This window comes from Giraffa tippelskirchi, chromosome 7, assembly GCF_054371585.1.
Source record: "Giraffa tippelskirchi isolate mGirTip1 chromosome 7, T2T-mGirTip1v1.2.pri, whole genome shotgun sequence".
Lineage (NCBI taxonomy): Eukaryota > Metazoa > Chordata > Mammalia > Artiodactyla > Giraffidae > Giraffa > Giraffa tippelskirchi.
In genome coordinates, this window is record NC_137281.1 from 57,828,594 (window position 1) to 57,845,596 (window position 17,003).

Sequence of the window (17,003 nt, forward strand, 5' to 3'; positions counted from 1 at the left end):
TTGCCATTTTGTTGTTGTTTAGTCATCTATGTACTTACTACTGATTTGATCCTAAACACTCAAAATTGTTTAAATCACCTCCCAACATATTTAGATTTCTTAGATGATCATTCGCTATTTTGAAGTCCATCTTTGTCTTCTCACCTGCTCCGATTTGTCTTGGTTTTATCATTTTTAAACCTAAAATCTTCCATTGTGACCACTACTTTGGATGTTTCGTTTATGTCCCTTTTCTCTTAGATTCCCTGTTTTCTTTGGTCCTGTGATGTCTTGTTTCTTGGTGTGTTCCACCAAAATAAGAATAAATCCTCAAATAACTTCTTGAAGAAAGATGCATGTTAGAAACTTTTTTTTTTTTTGAGACCATGACTATCTAAAAATAACCAGGTGACCTTCAGGCATGATTAATAGTTTGGTATGGAATTCTGGATTCTATAATTTTGGTATGGAATTCTGTAGTCTGTAATTTTTTATCTGAATTTTGAAGGTATTTCTCCATTGTTTTCTAAGTTTCCAGTGCTTTTATTAAAAAAATCTTGTTGCTAGATTTTACTAATTTACATAAAATTTGTCTCTGGACACTGATAGAATCTTGTCTTTGTTCCTGATACTTCCCAGTGGTGTCCTATCCTTCTGTAACTTTTAAAATTTAAGGGGGACAATTTTCTTCAATTTATTTTTTTGGAATCATTATATATTGACTCTTGCTACACCTTATGGACTGGTGCTTCTGTTGAGTTTTTTCTCTTTCCATAAACTGTCCGTCAGTTTCTTCTCTGTGCAGCCTGGCATTGGATTGTTGACTGGGGATGGCCAGGTGGACTGCTCTTTCCACAATAACTTTGAGGTTCTTAAGAGGAGATGTTGGGAGTAGTCACAGCACAGTAAATTTGTCGCACATCAGCAACCCTTCAGCTGTTTGACCTTGTAGACCAGAAACTTCCAGAAGCCACTGGGGAGCATATGCTTTGTTTTCTTCTTGTCCTCCTAACCTTTTAAAGGAGTAGGTGTCTTTTAATTACTTCTTGGAAGGAAAGTTATGACCAACCTAGATAGCATATTAAAAAGCAGAGACACTAGTTGGCCAACAAAGGTCCATCTAGTCAAGGCTATGGTTTTTCTAGTAGTCATGTATGGATGTGAGAGTTGGACTATAAAGAAAGCTGAGCGCCGAAGAATTGATGCTTTTGAACTGTGGTGTTGGAGAAGACTCTTGAGAGTCCTTTTGACTGAAAGGAGATCCAACCAGTCCATCCTAAAGGAGATTGGTCCTGGGTGTTCACTGGAAGGACTGATACTGAAGCTGAAACTCCAGGACTTTGGCCACCTGATGTGAAGAGCTGACTCATTGGAAAAGACCCTGATGCTGGGAAAGATTGTGGGCAGGAGGAGAAGGGGACGACAGAGGATGAGATGGCTGGATGGCATCAGCGACTCGATGGATGTGGGTTTGGGTGGACTCCGGGAGTTGGTGATGGACAGGGAGGCCTGGCATGTTGCGATTTATGGGATCACAAAGAGTCGGACACGACTGAGCGACTGAACTGACTGCACTGTCCTCCTAACCAGGGTTGGGCATCAAAATATTTTTAATTTTGAAAAAAATTTATTTTGAAAACTTCTAAATAGCATCATGTTCTGTTTCATGAGTGGAGCATCTTACTGCTCCGTGGATGTTAATTACACTTCAAGGCTTCTCACCTTCTGAGCTGGCCCACACTGTGGGTGTTTCTCCCATCACCGCTCTCACTTGCCAAGATGACTCCATCCTCCGGGGCCATTTTGGCCTTTGGAGACAGTCGGCATTCTGTGTATGGAATGTGCATCTCTCTAAATACATCTACTTATCTATCAAATAATAACGATAATAATGTTCTAAATATTTCTACTTTTAACTTACGTGCAGTAAAATTCACTCTTAGAGTGTTCTGTGATTTTTTTTGACAAATGCTAATAGTTATGTAACCACAACTGAATTTAACAGTTCCAAGGCCACTCTTACCCTTCCCTACCCCTGAAAATCATGTTACCTGTGTATAGAAACAGTTTTATTTCCTCTTCTTCAGTAAGCATAGCTTTTATTTCTCTTGCTAGCCTGTTGTACTTGGTACAGTTCCAGTGTGTATTGAATAGGAGTGGTGAGTGTGGACATTCTTGCCTTGTTCCCAGTTGTAAGGAGAAAGCATGAGTGTTTTATCATTCAGTATAATGTTAGCTACAGGTTTTTCATAGAAGCCTTAAGCACTTCACATTGTTTAACTCATTACTTAGTCACATTACTAGGTCTGTGTAATTATGCAGATTTTTTTTTCTTTTTTTAACGTTTTACAAATGAAGAGACTGAGGCACCCAAAGTTACTCAGCTAGATAGTAGATGGGCTGGGATTTGAATCCTGGCAGTCTGCGTATACTGCCCCTCAGGACTTACGGAATTAAAGAATTCCCTCTATATTTGCTGAGAGGTGAATTTTGTCAAATGCTTTTTCTCCATCTATTGATTGTATGGTATTTCTTTTTTTTAATCTGTTAATGTGGTTGATTTAAATTCATCCCACCCCACCCCCATAAAACTTACTGGATGTATTCTTCTACATGACTGGATTTGGTTTGCTAAAATTCTGTTGAGAAGTTTTGTGTTTGTTTCTAAGGGATGTTGGTCCATAGTTTTCTGGTAATTTCCTTGTCTGATTTTGGTATCAAATAATGCCAGCCTGATAAAAGGAGGAAACAATCTGTTTCCTCTAAGTTGTTTTTTATTCACCCTAGGTGTTTGTTTTGGGCATTATCATGTTAGACACATTCTCTGATTTTTTCAGTAATTCTTAATTGTTTGATTCAAGTTCAAGCATGGAGGACTGAAAAGGTGATGCAAGCTTTGAGTCTTTGGACAAGATTTGTTCATTTGCTATAAAAAGTGCTGAGGGCTTCCCTGGTAGCTCAGTGGTAAAAAATCTGCCTACCAGTGTGGGAGACCCGAGTTCAATCCCTGATCTGGGAAAATCCCACATACCCTGGAGCAACTGGGCCCAAGTGCCACGACTCTGAGCCCGGGAGCCACAGCTCCTGAAGCCCTGGCGCTCGAGAGCCCATGCTCTGCAGCAGAGGAGGCGCGCACTTTGCAGCTAGGGTAACTCCTGCTCCCCACAACTTGAGAAAGCCTGTGTAGCAGCAAAGACCCAGCACAACCAAAAATAAGTAAAAGGAAAAAGTGCTGAGTCACTACGCTGTACCCTTGAAACTATATTGTTAATCAACTATACTTCAATTTTAAAAAGATTTGTTCATTTTGTGCTTTTTTGTCTCTAGGGATGTTATTCTGTTTGTTGTTCTTCTAGTAACTGCATCGAATTTAATCGTAGTTTCTGTTGATGTATAGTTTGAAATTTGCTCTTCTCTTATCAGTGCGATTGAGTATCTTTTTTCATGTTTAAGATCCAGAGCCAGACGCATCTCTTTGTCTGAACTGTCTGCAACATTCACCCAGTTTTATGAAGAAAATAAGTTTATAACAAAAGTGCATGAACTTTGTTGAAAATTAGAAAATGCAGGCAATTAAACATAAAAAAAATCAGAATTACTACATTCCCACCACCTAGAGATTATCAGTATTGATTTCTTAGTGAAACCCACTCTTATCTTTTTTCTCTTCCCAAGTGTTGTTATTAATATTTGTATTTTTCCCCAACATGAAATCATACTTTTTTCATGTTTCTTTGTAACCTCTTTTCAGTGAACATTCTCTCCCTGTCCATTTCAGTAAACTTTGTACTCATCTAATATACAAACCATATTCAAGTTTTGCCTGTTGACTCAAAAATGGCGATAGCTTTTTTGTTTAAATCATAGTTGAGTTCAGGACTACTTGTATCATTCAGTTGTTGCATCCTTTACATCTGTTTTAATCTAGCACACTCACATTTCAGTGACATAGATTGGCATAGGAGACCAGGCTGTAAGTCCTGTGGAATTTTGTCTGGTTACTCTCATGGTACTAGGTGATTCCTTTGTCCCTTGAATTTGTGTTAAATTCGAGTGAATGAGTGAAAGTCGCTCAGTCATGTCCGACTCTTTGAGACCCCCATGGACTGTACAGCCCATGGAATTCTCCAGGCCAGAATACTGGAATGGGTAGCCTATTCCTTCTCCAGGAGATCTTTCCGACCCAGGAATCGAACTGGGGTCTCCTGCATTGCAGGCAGATTCTTTACCAACTGAGCTATTAGGGAAGCCCATGTTAAATTAGAAGTTAGATCTAAATGCTTGGTGGGTTCAAATAAAATAATTTTAGCTAAAAAAAAAAAGTTCATAGCTGATGTGTGTGTTTCATAATGCATAATATCAGAAAACAAAATACCTGATTAATTCCCATAGTTGTGACTTCTGGATCAGAATGAAGAGAGTTTGATCCCTTAATTGTGTAATTATTTTTTTCCTTGAAACTGGAAAGTGTTTTGTGTTATATTAGGTTGGTGCAAACATAATTGTGGTTTCAGACTGTGAATTTTAAATCATAACTTAGGCTCAGACATCTTTGTTAATCAAAATAGGAACCATTACAACCAACATATATTTTTGCCAACAACAGATAAGTTTGTTTATTCCTGTAGCATAAAAATCTGTGCTTGGGGAGACTCTCCTGGCAGTCTAGTGGTTAAGACTCCACCTTCCAATGCAGGGGGCACAAGTTTGATCCCTGGTCAAGGAACTAAGATCCCACATGCTGCATGCTGCAGCCAATAAATAAATAAATAAATAAAAATTCTTTTAAAAATCTGTGCTTTGCAATTTGACGAATTCTTAAAAAGCATTTTCTGAATCCTGCTGGTTGTGGAAGAATTTTCTCTGCTAAAAGTTGTCAAGATGCTTGAAGTGGTAGTCAGTTGAAAAGAGGTCAGGTTATGGCAGAGGAAACAAAACTTCCGTAGATCACTTTGTTCAACTTTTGAAGCGCTGGTTGTCTGATATGCAGTTGGGCATTGTCCTGGAGAAGAATTGGGCCCTTTCTGTTGACCAGTGCTTGTTGCAGGCATTGCAGTTTTCGGTGTCTTTTATGAGTTGCTGAGCCTACTTCTCAGATATAATAGTTTAGCCAGAATTCAGAAAGGTGTAGTGGATCATACTGGCTGCAGAGCACCAAACAGTGACCATGACTTCTTTTGGTGCAAGTTTGGGAAATGCTTTGGATCTTTTTGGTCCAGCCACTGAGCTGGTCATTACCAGTTGTATGCGATCCACTTTTCATCACAGGTCACAATCCAATAGAGAAATGGTTCACTGTTGTGTAGAATAAGAGAAGATGACATTTCAAAAGGACGATTTTTTTTGATTTGTGGACAGCTTATAGCACTCATTTATTGAGCTTTTTCACCTTTTCAGTTTGCTTCAAATGCCAAACGACCAGATGTGGTCGACCTTGGGTTCTTAGGCAACTTCTTGTGCAGGTTTAAAAGGATCAGCTTCGTGATGGTTCTCAGTTGGTCGTTGTCAACTTCTGATGGCTTACCGCTATCTCATCTTCAAGGTCTCCTTTGCTAAACTTCTTGAACCACCACTGCACTGTATGTTCATTAGCAGTTCCCGGGCCAGATGTGTTCTTGATGTTGTGGGTTGTCTCCGCTGCTTTACAACATTTTGAACTCAAGGAAATCGCTCGAATTTTCTTTGTGTGTAACATTTCCATAGTCTAAAATAAGTATAAAATGAACAGCAAGTAATAAGTCATTAGCAAAAAAAAAAGCGAGAAATGTGCATTAAAATGATGTAGAACATAGCCACATTCATTTAATGTGTTCCAAAATCAAATGGCAAATTTCAAATTACTTTTGCACCAACCTAATAATATACTTAATCGGTAAAATTTAAATTGTCTTTAACCTTACGTGATAATCTTTGGTTGAATTACTACCATCATTGTGGTGAGAGAGGAAGTCTTTTTCTAGTTTTGTGGTTCTTTTGCATTTATTGGTTGATGTTGTTGGGAAAGTGCAGCTTTTCCTCATCAGATGGGGCAGGGTAAATATTTAATTCATTTCTCTTAATTACCAATTTTCAAAATTGGGAATAATCTTAATGGTAACCTAAAATGGTGCAAAGTATTTTTTCCTGTCTTTTTTTAATTCGTAATTATCATAAAGGGGTAACAGTTTTTTTGGGTTTTGTTTTTGTTTTTTAATCAATTCAGTGTGTTTCAGTAACAATTATTCCTTTTAATGGTCGCGTCATCACTTTTGGCAACTACAAGTTCTTTCAAACTAGATCTTACACCCTTTTAATGTGACCCCTTACACCTAACTTCCCTTGGTTTCCGGTGCAGCAACATTTCCCCATTTCACCTTGTGCTTTCCTTCCCTCAGACCTGAAATTAGCTGCCCTTTTGGGGGAACGCTTTTTGTGTAGAGTCATATGAAAGAATACCATGTGAGCGTTAACGGAGCGCTCCTTGCTAGTAGAGTGACATTGCTAATGTGCTGCTGCAGTGTTCGCTGCTCAGAGGTAGAAAATATTGACCTGAAACAATGTTAAGAGTTCTGAATTTTTTTCCATGTAATCAGGCTTTTTAAATTTTTTTTTTTTACTTTAGTTTTTTTTAACACCAAAAACATTTGGATTGGGGTGTAGCCTGTTACCAATGGTGTCATAGTTTCAGTGAACAGTGAAGGGACTGAGCCACACATATGCATGTGTTCATTCCTCTGGAAACCCTGCTGGCCCATAACACTGCCATCCAGGCTGGCACATAACACTAAACAGAGTTCTGTGTGCTATACAAGAGGTTTGTGTTGGTTATCCATTTAAAATACATCACTGTATACATAACCTTCCCAAAGTCCTTAACTATCCCTCCCCCGACCCCTGCAACCATGAGTTCATTTTTTAAGTCTGTGAGTTTAAGAGTTCTGAATTTTAAATTCAGCTTCAACATTTGTCTTCACTTAATTTATTTGATTTTATAATTGTGTGTCATTTCTCTTACTCTGAAGATCTGGATTCTTAACATTATTAGCATAACAACTTCTTTTTATATATATTATAAAAGAAATGGTTTCAATACAACACTGATGTTATTTCTCATAATAGAACTTTTCTGGTCTTTAACCTTTTGGTAAAGATGTACAGTCAAAATATTGTTTCAAGTCCTTGGAATAAATCCTTTCTTAGCAGGTTGTGTTATCATTTTGGTTATGTTTATATATTTATTTAAACTTTGCTTAATTTAAGAGATTTTCAGAATTCTGCAGAGAGAGAAACACAGAAAACTCTTGCTTCTGCCACTGCCTACCCCACTGTGTTCTGCCCTGGCCCTTACAGATGCAATTTTCCTTAGTTTTCTGTTTTTCCTTAGAGTTTTGCCTTTTTAGACTCTATTAGTATAAAGTAACACAGTTCAACGAGGTACCCACCACTGTTGGTTTGTTGTAAGTCATTTTACTCAAGTTTTAGGAGGAAGCAAAATTACATTTGTGTGTTCAGATAACCTCAAGAGACTTTCACTTGACACTTGGTGTCTAAAACATGACTTTCTTCAGTTTTAACACCCTTGTGTTGACTATTCTGTCAGCCTCAAATGCTTGTTTGCCAGATTTTCTTCTGGCTGGCTCAGTCTCATCAGAGCTTTGCTTGCTTTTCTTTATTTCAGTAGTGAATTTGTTGATTTTTGGTCGTCCTGGGTCTTCTCTGCTTCTGTGCGGGCAGGCAGGGGCTACTCTCTGCTTGGGGTGCACCGGCTTCAGTAGTTGTTACACAAGGGCTTAGTTAATCCATGACATGTGGAGTCTCCCCAGCTCAAGGATCGAGCTCGTATCTCGAGGTGGATTCTTATCCACTGTGCCACCAGAGAAGTCCAGGAATTTTCTCAATATTTTTTTCATTTTCTGAAAAATTTTCAGTCATCTTTATTTTGTGAATGCCTCTCTGAGGAGATTAATTATAAAGGGTGTTTTTTTTTTCTTTTTCCTAGTTTTGTTTCCTCTAAATTCCTTTGTTTTCAGTCTTTCCTTTGATAGTAGAGGCTTTCCTCAAGTGTTTAGTGGTCTTAGTTCATTGTGAGTGAATAATTTAAAAGCTAATTTGAAGTACAGGATTATTAAAAATAGCACTGTTTAAAATGGCCCCAAACCAAATGGATAAATAAATTGTGGTATAGTCTACAGTGAAACAGTATTTAGGGATGAGAATAAATAGGCTACAGTTCTGTGCAAGGAACCAGGTGACTTACAAATGGAATGTTGAGTGAAAGATGATGTATGTGAGAGTACATATTATAAGCTTCTGGTTAAGGCTCAAAAGCAAATAAAACTAATCTGTGATGTCAGACTTGAGGACAGCGGTTCTCAGGGGGATGTGGCTGGTGCTAGTGATTGCAGTAGGGCACCAGAGGCTTCTGCGAAGCTGCTCCTTTTCTTCAGTTGGGTCTAGTTACACAGGGGTATTCAGTTTGCTTAATTTCATTGACCTGTACTTTAGCTCATGTGCTTTTTGGTATGTTATACTTGCAATAAAAGCTTATGTGAAGTAAAAAAGAAAAAATCTGGTTGAATCTGTGTGTACAGGATCTGTTGACTGCTACCCACAGAATGTGGTCAGACTGGGCATCCAAGGAGCACTTTTGTTGGGGACCCTGAATGTCACTGTCCAAAGGTGGGAAATAGATATATTTGCTTTTTCTGCTATGTCTAACTTGAAGTCTTTAAGCCTTTTTCTAAGCCTCTTTTATTGATAAGACAAGGTATGTTTTGTTTAGTTTGAAAGACATCCAAGATGAGGTAGAAACATCAATTTCTTCTTTGAAAATTACAGAAGTAGTTTTGGAATTTCTGTTCATTTATTCAGCATATAAAGACATGCAGATCTGTGATCTCATGGTATGTGGAACATAGCAGAAATTGCAAATGTTACATATAACTGGGATGAGTTAAGGACAGAATTATGGACTGCTCTGGAGGCCTGGAGTAGTGGAACTTATCCTGTCTTCAGAAACAGGGAGGACAACCCTCAGAAAATTATACTTTAGTCTGGTGAAGAACAGAGGAAAGCACTACACTTTTTTCTGAATGAAAATGTGTCATCTTGATGTGAAAAACTTTTATTCCTGTCTGTCTGACCACCCTGTTATGTGATTTCAGGTGGAGAGTGTCATGAAGATGCTGTAAATGAATTAGTGAAGGAAGGTGAAATGGGTACTGAAGAGGAGATACAGAAAACCAAAGGGACAAAAAGAAAGGCTGAGAGTGTTCTGGCCAGGTAGGTGATGCTGCCCTCAAGGCCCTTAGAAGTCAGGGGCTGTTGACACAGCCATCCAGATTACTGGCATTGGTCTGATGACAGATTTCTTGCTGCTAGAATTTATAACCTTTTCTCATTGAGGGAAATATTTGGTGACATTTTAGGATTTAATTCTTATTCTCTGGAAACCTTTAAAAATTTTTGAGCTTTAATTTTTTAAAAAATTCACATGTAATAAGTGTGCTTGATTTAAAATGAAAAGCTTACTTCACTCTGTATAATGGGCTCCAGTTTCATCCATACAGAGTTTCATTTATACAGAGTGAAGTAAGCCAGAAAGAAAAACAACAATACAGTATACTAATGCATATATATGGAATTTGAAAGATGGTAACGATAACCCTATATGCGAGACAGAATAAGAGACACAGATGCATAGAACAATTTTATGGACTCTGAGGGAGAAGGTGAGGGTGGGACGTTCTGGGAGAATAGCATTGAAACAAGTATATTATCATATGTGAAACAGAACACCATTCCATGTTCAATGCATGAGACAAGGGCTCAGGGCCGGGGCAATGGGATGACCCAGAGGGATGGGATGGGGAGGGAGGTGGGTGGGGGGTCCAGGAAGGGGTACACATGTAAACCCATGGCTGATTCATGTCAATGTATGGCAAAAACTATTACAATATTGTAAAGTAATTAGCCCCCAACTAAAATAAATAAATTTATTAAAAAAAAATAAAAAAAAAAATAAAATGAAAAGCTTAGAAATTCTCTGGCTCTCTAGTGGTTAGGACTCTGTGCTTCCAATGCTGTGGCCTGGGTTCAATCCCTCGTTAGGGAACTAAGATCCTAGAAGCTGTGTGATGTGCCAAATAGAAAAAAAGGAAAGAAAAGAAAAACTCAATTTCTAGAAAAAATATGTACCCCATCCCTAGCCTTTGTTGCTTTGTGAAATTATGAAATTTCTCAAGTTATTTAACTCAGATAAGGGAATCTTTCAGTAGAAGTCTTCCTGGGCATTAAAAAGTAGATTGTAGAAAAAGAATTTTCAGTATTAGGTGATTGATTTAAAGTCAGAATAGCGTTAAGCAATTTAATCTTGAGTTCAATGCTTTTATCCTTGAGTTTTTCTGTATTCTATTTTTGCTATCTTCAGAAAATATTCAAGAAACAAGGCTCCCCATTCCTCACCCACTGAGAACCCCAGGAAGAGACAGTGTGGATAAATCTGAGGCTCTCGTCAGTTTCCCTCATCAGTCAGTCTCAAAAGTCAAAAATATCTGGCGTATGTATGTTCTTAGAGCTCTCTTTTGGAACATACTGATTCTGTGACGTGATTTTGGGTGTTTTCTTGGTGAGAATAGCGAGTCCTAACTCAGAAGTAGAAGAGCATATATTTTGATTCTAAGTGTTTTGGGAAAATGCTAACTGTAGGAGCTGGGTTCTTTTTTTCTTCCACAGAATCTCAGCTTACCTCTCAGACACACTGTATCCTGTGTTAATCAGTAGTCCCTGATTTAAAGTTTTCTGAGGTTTACAACATTATGTTTGGAATTCAAGAATGGGTAACTGAAATTATTTTGTCCGTTTATTTTGTCTTTTCCTTGTGATTGTTGGTGATTAGGAAGCGAAAACACAGTGGCCTCTCACTACAACATGAGCACGAGGAGGACGCCAACAGGGAATCTGGAGGAAGTAGTAGTGAGAAGGAAGATGCAGCTGCAGAGCAGGAGAAAGGCGTTGAGTCAGAGGATGCCAGGGAAGAGGAGGAGGAAATCTTGGCCAGCTCCGTCAGTGATGTAGAACCAAAATCAGAAGTGCCTCCGAGTACACAAGTTAAAGTAAGTTAATAGTTGAACGGGATGAATGTTTTTCAGAAATTCCCCAGATAGACTTTTTAAATTGGCAAACTCAGATTTGAGGCTTAACAACAGAAATCAGACTAGCGGCCTTTTAATATTAACCCTACCAAGTGAAAAGCAAAGCATTTCCTATGGGAGGAAACACAGCATTTTCTAATCAAATCAATTTTCAGTGAGAATTTAAGTGTTTAGAGATGAAACAAATGTTAAGAATTGCCAGGAACAACACGTTTGAATGGAACTTTTAGTTTTCATTTTGTATCAAACTTAATACACTTCTTTTTCATAGACAGGAGAGGAGAATGAAGAGATAAGTTCAAGTAAAGTGGTCCAAGCAGAAGAACAAGAGAAACCTAAAGAGCCAGAAGAAGTTAAAGTCACCAAGGTGTTTGATATTGCTGGTGAAAAAGTCAGGTAGGATGACATTCAAAAACTTCAACCTGGTTCTTTTAAAAAGGAACATCTTTCTTTTAATAATATTTGTTATTTGTTTATTGGCTGCACTGGGTCTTCATTGCTGCACCTGAGCTTTCTCTAGTTGAGGCAAGCGGGAGCTCCTTTCTACTTGAGGTGCGTGGGCTCCTCACTGGGGTGGCTTCTCTTGTTTGGGAGATAAGGCTTAGTTGCTCTGTGGGATGTGGGATCTTCCTAGACCAGGAGTCAAACCGTGCGTTGCAAGGTGGATTCTTAACCACCTAAATGGAACATCTTTCTAAATGGGGTTAGACATCTGTCCTCGTACCAACCCATCTAAATAGTTTGGAAGAATTCTATTAGAACTCAAGGTTCTTTTCTATTAGAACTCAACAGTGGCTCCATTAATTATCAGGGAACATGAGAATGGTCCTTTAACATATGGTAAATGTAGTTTGGGGGTAGTATCAAGTGGATGACTAAATAGAAACAAGAAAATGTAAGAGTTAAGCATTATCTATTATTTGGTTCCACCTACTTGTTGCCATGCATTGTGCCTTTGGCTATTTCTCCCTTTATTACTTTCCTTAAAATTGGTGTATGTGAAAAGTGAAAGTCACTCAGTGGTGTCCGACTCTCTGTGACCCCATAGACTATACAGCCCATGGAATTGTCCAGGCCAGAATACTGGAGTGTAGTTAGCCTTTCGCTTCTCCAGGGGATGTTCCCAACTCAGGGATAGAACCCTGGTTTCCTACATTGGAGCGGATTCTTTATCAGCTGAGCCACAAGGGAAGCCCAAGAGTACTGGAGTGGGTAGCCTGGCCCTTCTCCAGCAGATCTTCCCAACCCAGGAATAGAACCAGGGTCTTCTGCATTGCAGGCAGATTCTATACCCACTGAGCTATCAGGGAAGTCCCCAACTTTTTCATGTATAACCCCCCCCCCCAAACCTTTGAGTCATGTGACAATTAAAAGTACTAAGAGACATAGACCAAAGATACCTCGTAAACCAATTAGAATCAAATGGGTCCAAGATGGCAGACAAATCAACTTCCACTGGACCTTGATCCTCAGGCAGCAAGCTAAGTGACACACCCAGAGGCGCCATGACAGTTCCAAGGCACCATCAGAAGACCAGAAAGTGGGCGGCGGCCCAGCTCCTAGACATCTCCACCCTTTCCCCAGAATAGTTGGAATAATCCTCCCATTCGTTAGCAGATAAAATTACCCAGATCATGAAAGCTAACCATGCCACATTTCTAGAGAAGTTTGATTCTGTTACTATTATCTCAATATTATTTTTTCAAGTGATTCATAGGTTTGTTACTGGTTTAGAAAAACAGTGTAGTCTTTTTTTTTTTCACATTTTTCAAAAGACTTTATTAAGAAACAGGAAAAAAAAAAAGATATAAGGTACACAATCAAAGGAATGCAAGAGTTTACAACATAGCTTCTTCAGGCCAGTGGCAACTAAGAAATATTTGCTGGGCCGACACCAAGGGTACAGAGGCCCCAATTCCATTTTCAATCCCATTTCTCTTGGCTGCTAACCCAACCAGTTCAAAACTTCCTCCAAAGAGAAGTCAGATGGCCTTCCATAACCTCCTCAAACTACTTCCCAATTGCCTTTACGGCCCTTCTCTGCCTGGTCCCAGACTCCTCACCTAGGCTTCGGGTGAGGTCAGCCAGACCCTGCTGAGCCTTCTCCACTCTACCAGTCACTCTGTGGTCCCCAAATCTATTTCTGTTCCCATCCGGATTCATTTAACTAAACTACATTCATGAACCATTTGGGCTGGCTTGTTCTGTTGCCTTTGGTCAAGTTACCTATTTTTCTAAGCCTACATCTGAACTTGATCTTCTCCTGTTGGGAACAACTTCTTGAGCAGTGTCTCTGGCAGCTCCCTGCCTGTTAGTCCAAGGCTACTTTCTCCCCCAGACAGAACTCTGCACCCCTGTCCAACCTCCACTTAACTTCCAGGTGGCTCTAGTTATCAGCTAACCCATCTGGGTGGTGGTTTAGTTGCTAAGTTGTGTCTTGACTCTTGAGGCCTCATGGACTGTAGCCCACCAGGCTCCTCTGTCCATGGGATTCTCCAGGCAAAAATACTGGAGTGGATTGCCGTTGCCTTCTCCAACAGTGTAGTCTTAATACTCTTGGCTGTTCTGGATGAGAGCCACATGCCTAGAATTTCCTCTTCCCCATTTATTTAAAATTATAATATGAAAACAGCAGATCTGTAAGATACAGCTAGATAACAGATGAAGTTCCTGCTGCCATAGTGATTTGACTTGGGTCTGTTGTGAAATGATTAGTAATAACTGTATTTTCAGAATTCATCTTCCATGCTTTATCAGTAGTCAGTTCCAGTCATTTATCCCATCAAGTTATGATTAAATTTAAGTTGTATTTCAGTGGGAAAAAGGAATTTCCTATGTGTGAATTTTTTTATGGAAAATACAACTCAGAATATTCTATGAAACGTGTTAACTTATAGGAACTGTTCTTCAGGCTTTAAACTTTTACTCCTACTCTTATAATTTATTTGCTTTTGAAAAATAGGTTGACTCAGTTCTATGTGTGAAAATACTGAGATGATCAAGAATACCAAACTGGAATGCCTTTGTTGTCCAGATGTTAGGAGTCCATGCTTTCACTGCCAAGAGCCCAGGTTCAGTTCCTGGTTGCGGGAACTGAAATCCTGCAAGTTGGATGTCTTGGCCAAAAAAAAAACCCAAGAAAACCCCTCCAAACCAAGCAGATAGATCAGCATGTTTTACTGTGTAATTGAGATCTTTAAATTGGGGACCATATGGTTATCATTTCTCTTTCGGAAGAAATAAGTTTATTCTGTATTTTATCATTCTTAACGGCACTTTCTTCATAACCATTGTACCTCAACATATATAATAACCTCCACTTTTATGATCAGCTTTCAGTTTATCAAATATAGTCTTAAATTTAATGCATTAGCTTTACATAATTCAGAGGTTTTACTACCTTGATAAGAATAGTGGGGTTTTTTGTTTTTGTTTTTTTGTAGTAAGATGTTTTTCAATGAAGGAAGCAGTGTGTTGATTTATGTTCTAACACAAACTCCTTAATCTAAACTGTTTCCCTGTCCTGCAGCTGTGTCATTGGAACTTATTCTTCCAAACACTTAAATTTCGAATCTCACCTGATGTTATGTGATCCTACTTTGTCAGTCAATGTTCATCAGCAAGAAACCGATAAGAGAATCCTTTATATTATACTCATGTTTAAATCACATATACTAAAATAATTTTCCTATCAGCAATAAACTGTCATTCTTCAAATTGCTTTGAAGAAATACTTTGCTAACTGTCATAGTTTCTTTATCATAACTCAGATCCCGAATGCTTTAAGCCATGGTGTCACTGGAAAAGAACTCACTGGTTTTAGTGCCGCATGATCAAAAACCAAGCCCACTGTATGAGGGCTGACAGACTAAAAGCAAGTTTGACTTAACTAGTCCTTCATTAATGAAATGAGTCACTTTGGAGTCACTTCTATTAGCATCATATGGTTTACTACTGCTGCTGCATTCAGAAAAGATGTGGGTCTTTTCTTTTTTTTTTTTCTCAGATGTATACTTTGGTTGTTTGGCCATTAGGACTAAAAATAATACCAGTTTTATGTTCTTAGTTTACTTACTGAACTGTCAATTTTAAAAGTTACACTTGATTGTTGTAAAGTAAAAATATGAAGATAAAATGATTGTTAAAAATAACAATTTATAGAGAGAAATGCTTACATTTTATCAAATTTCTGTGTTTAAAATGATAAAACAACCTTAAATTTTCACACACATTGTAATGTGGTCTTCCTGCACATGAATGATACACTAATACACATTAAAGCACCTTGCAGATTTGATAGTACCTGAGTTTGGTCTATGCTGTGTTTAATGCAATGAATTCATTGTTCATGTCCTGAATATTATGACATTGTCAAATTGTTATGCAAATTTTTAACTCCTTAATTCAAAATTTTTGTACCTCTTATCTTGGAACAATAGCACATAGTTTCCCATGCTCACGGTTTTGTTAGCTTTGTATACAGTTCCACTCAAATCTTTCCATAATTATTCCAAAATGTTTTTCAGAGTTGTATGTCTTGTCCAGTCCAACATCCAGTCCAGGATTACCCTCTGCATTTAGTGTTAGGAGCCCATCTGTGTGGCACAATGTCTCAGTTTCGGTTGTTACATAGTTTCCTCATGGTTAGCTTCATGTTAATCAGTGTAGACAAAAAATACTACCTTGATGATGATTTGTCCTCCTCAGCGCACCACATCATTACCGTCCAACAATGGTGCTGATGAGTTAGACCGCTCAGGCGATATCTGTCAGGATTCTTCATTACAAAGACAGTCTTTTGCCATATAATCATTTTTGGGACCCATTAAATCTTGATGATATGAATTAAGAATGTGTTTTGCTGCCAGAAATCACACTGGGAACTAGTGAGTTGTGCCACAGAGGGTAGCAGAACACTGATGGTGACCCTCTAATGCTTTCAATGGCCTAAAAAAATACACAGAAAGAATTTAATATGCACCTAGGAATACAGTTTTAAATATTGGAAATCTTTCTTGGTTTGTATTATTTCTTATGTATCACATTGGATATCTAAGAAAGATTTATTATAACTTGACCATTGAGTTGACAGTAATAAAGGCTGATGAATAACTATTGTTACGAGAAATCATTAAATTTTCTGATCACATTAAATTTTATGGATTTATTAATATTTATAAATACAGTTGACACAAATTTTGTATTTTTTTTTCTTTAAAAAAATTTTCCCCCCTATTTCATTTTTTAAAATCAAATGCATGGTGATTTTAAATACCACACGAGGATCCGGAAAGCCTGCTATTTCTGTCATTTTATCAGAAGAGGACAGCCCCATGTCTATCAAAGAAACAAATATGAATGAGGAAAATCCTTTTTTCCCATAAGTATACACACACACACATATTTTATATTCAAAAGTAATATATTCTCATTACTTTCGACACACACATTGCAGAGTTATATACGGTGCCAGGTGGAAGTTCTCTGAAAGTCAGTAGCAAGCACGTTAGGTATCTCTCTCTCGGTATTCTCATGTGTTCTCCAGCATTGTGGCCTCAAGGCAGACTCGTTTTCTGTGGTAACGGGGGTTTTAGAGATTCGTTATTGAGAAGAGAACCACCTGAAAGCTCTGTTATTTTTCTTAGCAAGTCTTAGAAATCACGTAGTGCCCTTCCCACTGAACCCTGTGAATTGTGGCAGCCACAAAGTCCCATCAGTTTTGGGGGGGTGGGAGTGGGCAGTGACATATACTGTTCCTTTCATAGGGGTAGTGTCAGGTTCTGGAAGAGCATGGGAGTTGGGAAATTTATAGCAACTATCTTTGGGAAATAGAATTTACTAAAGGATTCTCTCTAGCAGTGCTACTTATCTCTAGATGAGAAAAAGTAACCT

General features: G+C 38.3%; 1 protein-coding gene across 13 annotated transcripts in view; it reads left to right on the forward strand.

The window, feature by feature from the left end:
- LOC145513151 (protein CFDP2-like) overlaps positions 1-17,003 on the forward strand; it is a 35,440-nt gene that overhangs the window by 2,123 nt on the left and 16,314 nt on the right. For 12 of the 13 annotated variants that reach the window (XR_014059154.1, XR_014059156.1, XR_014059155.1 and 9 more), the window contains exons 2-4: positions 9,123-9,240; positions 10,856-11,072; positions 11,383-11,507. Coding sequence is in view for 10 of the 13 variants with exons in the window: in XM_081508621.1 (XP_081364747.1) it covers positions 9,123-9,240; positions 10,856-11,072; positions 11,383-11,507 (460 nt within the window). In the remaining 3 variants the exon portion in view is untranslated. Of the gene's footprint in view, positions 1-9,122; positions 9,241-10,855; positions 11,077-11,382; positions 11,508-17,003 lie in introns of all 13 variants that reach the window. The other variant, XM_081508623.1, reaches the window with a different exon arrangement.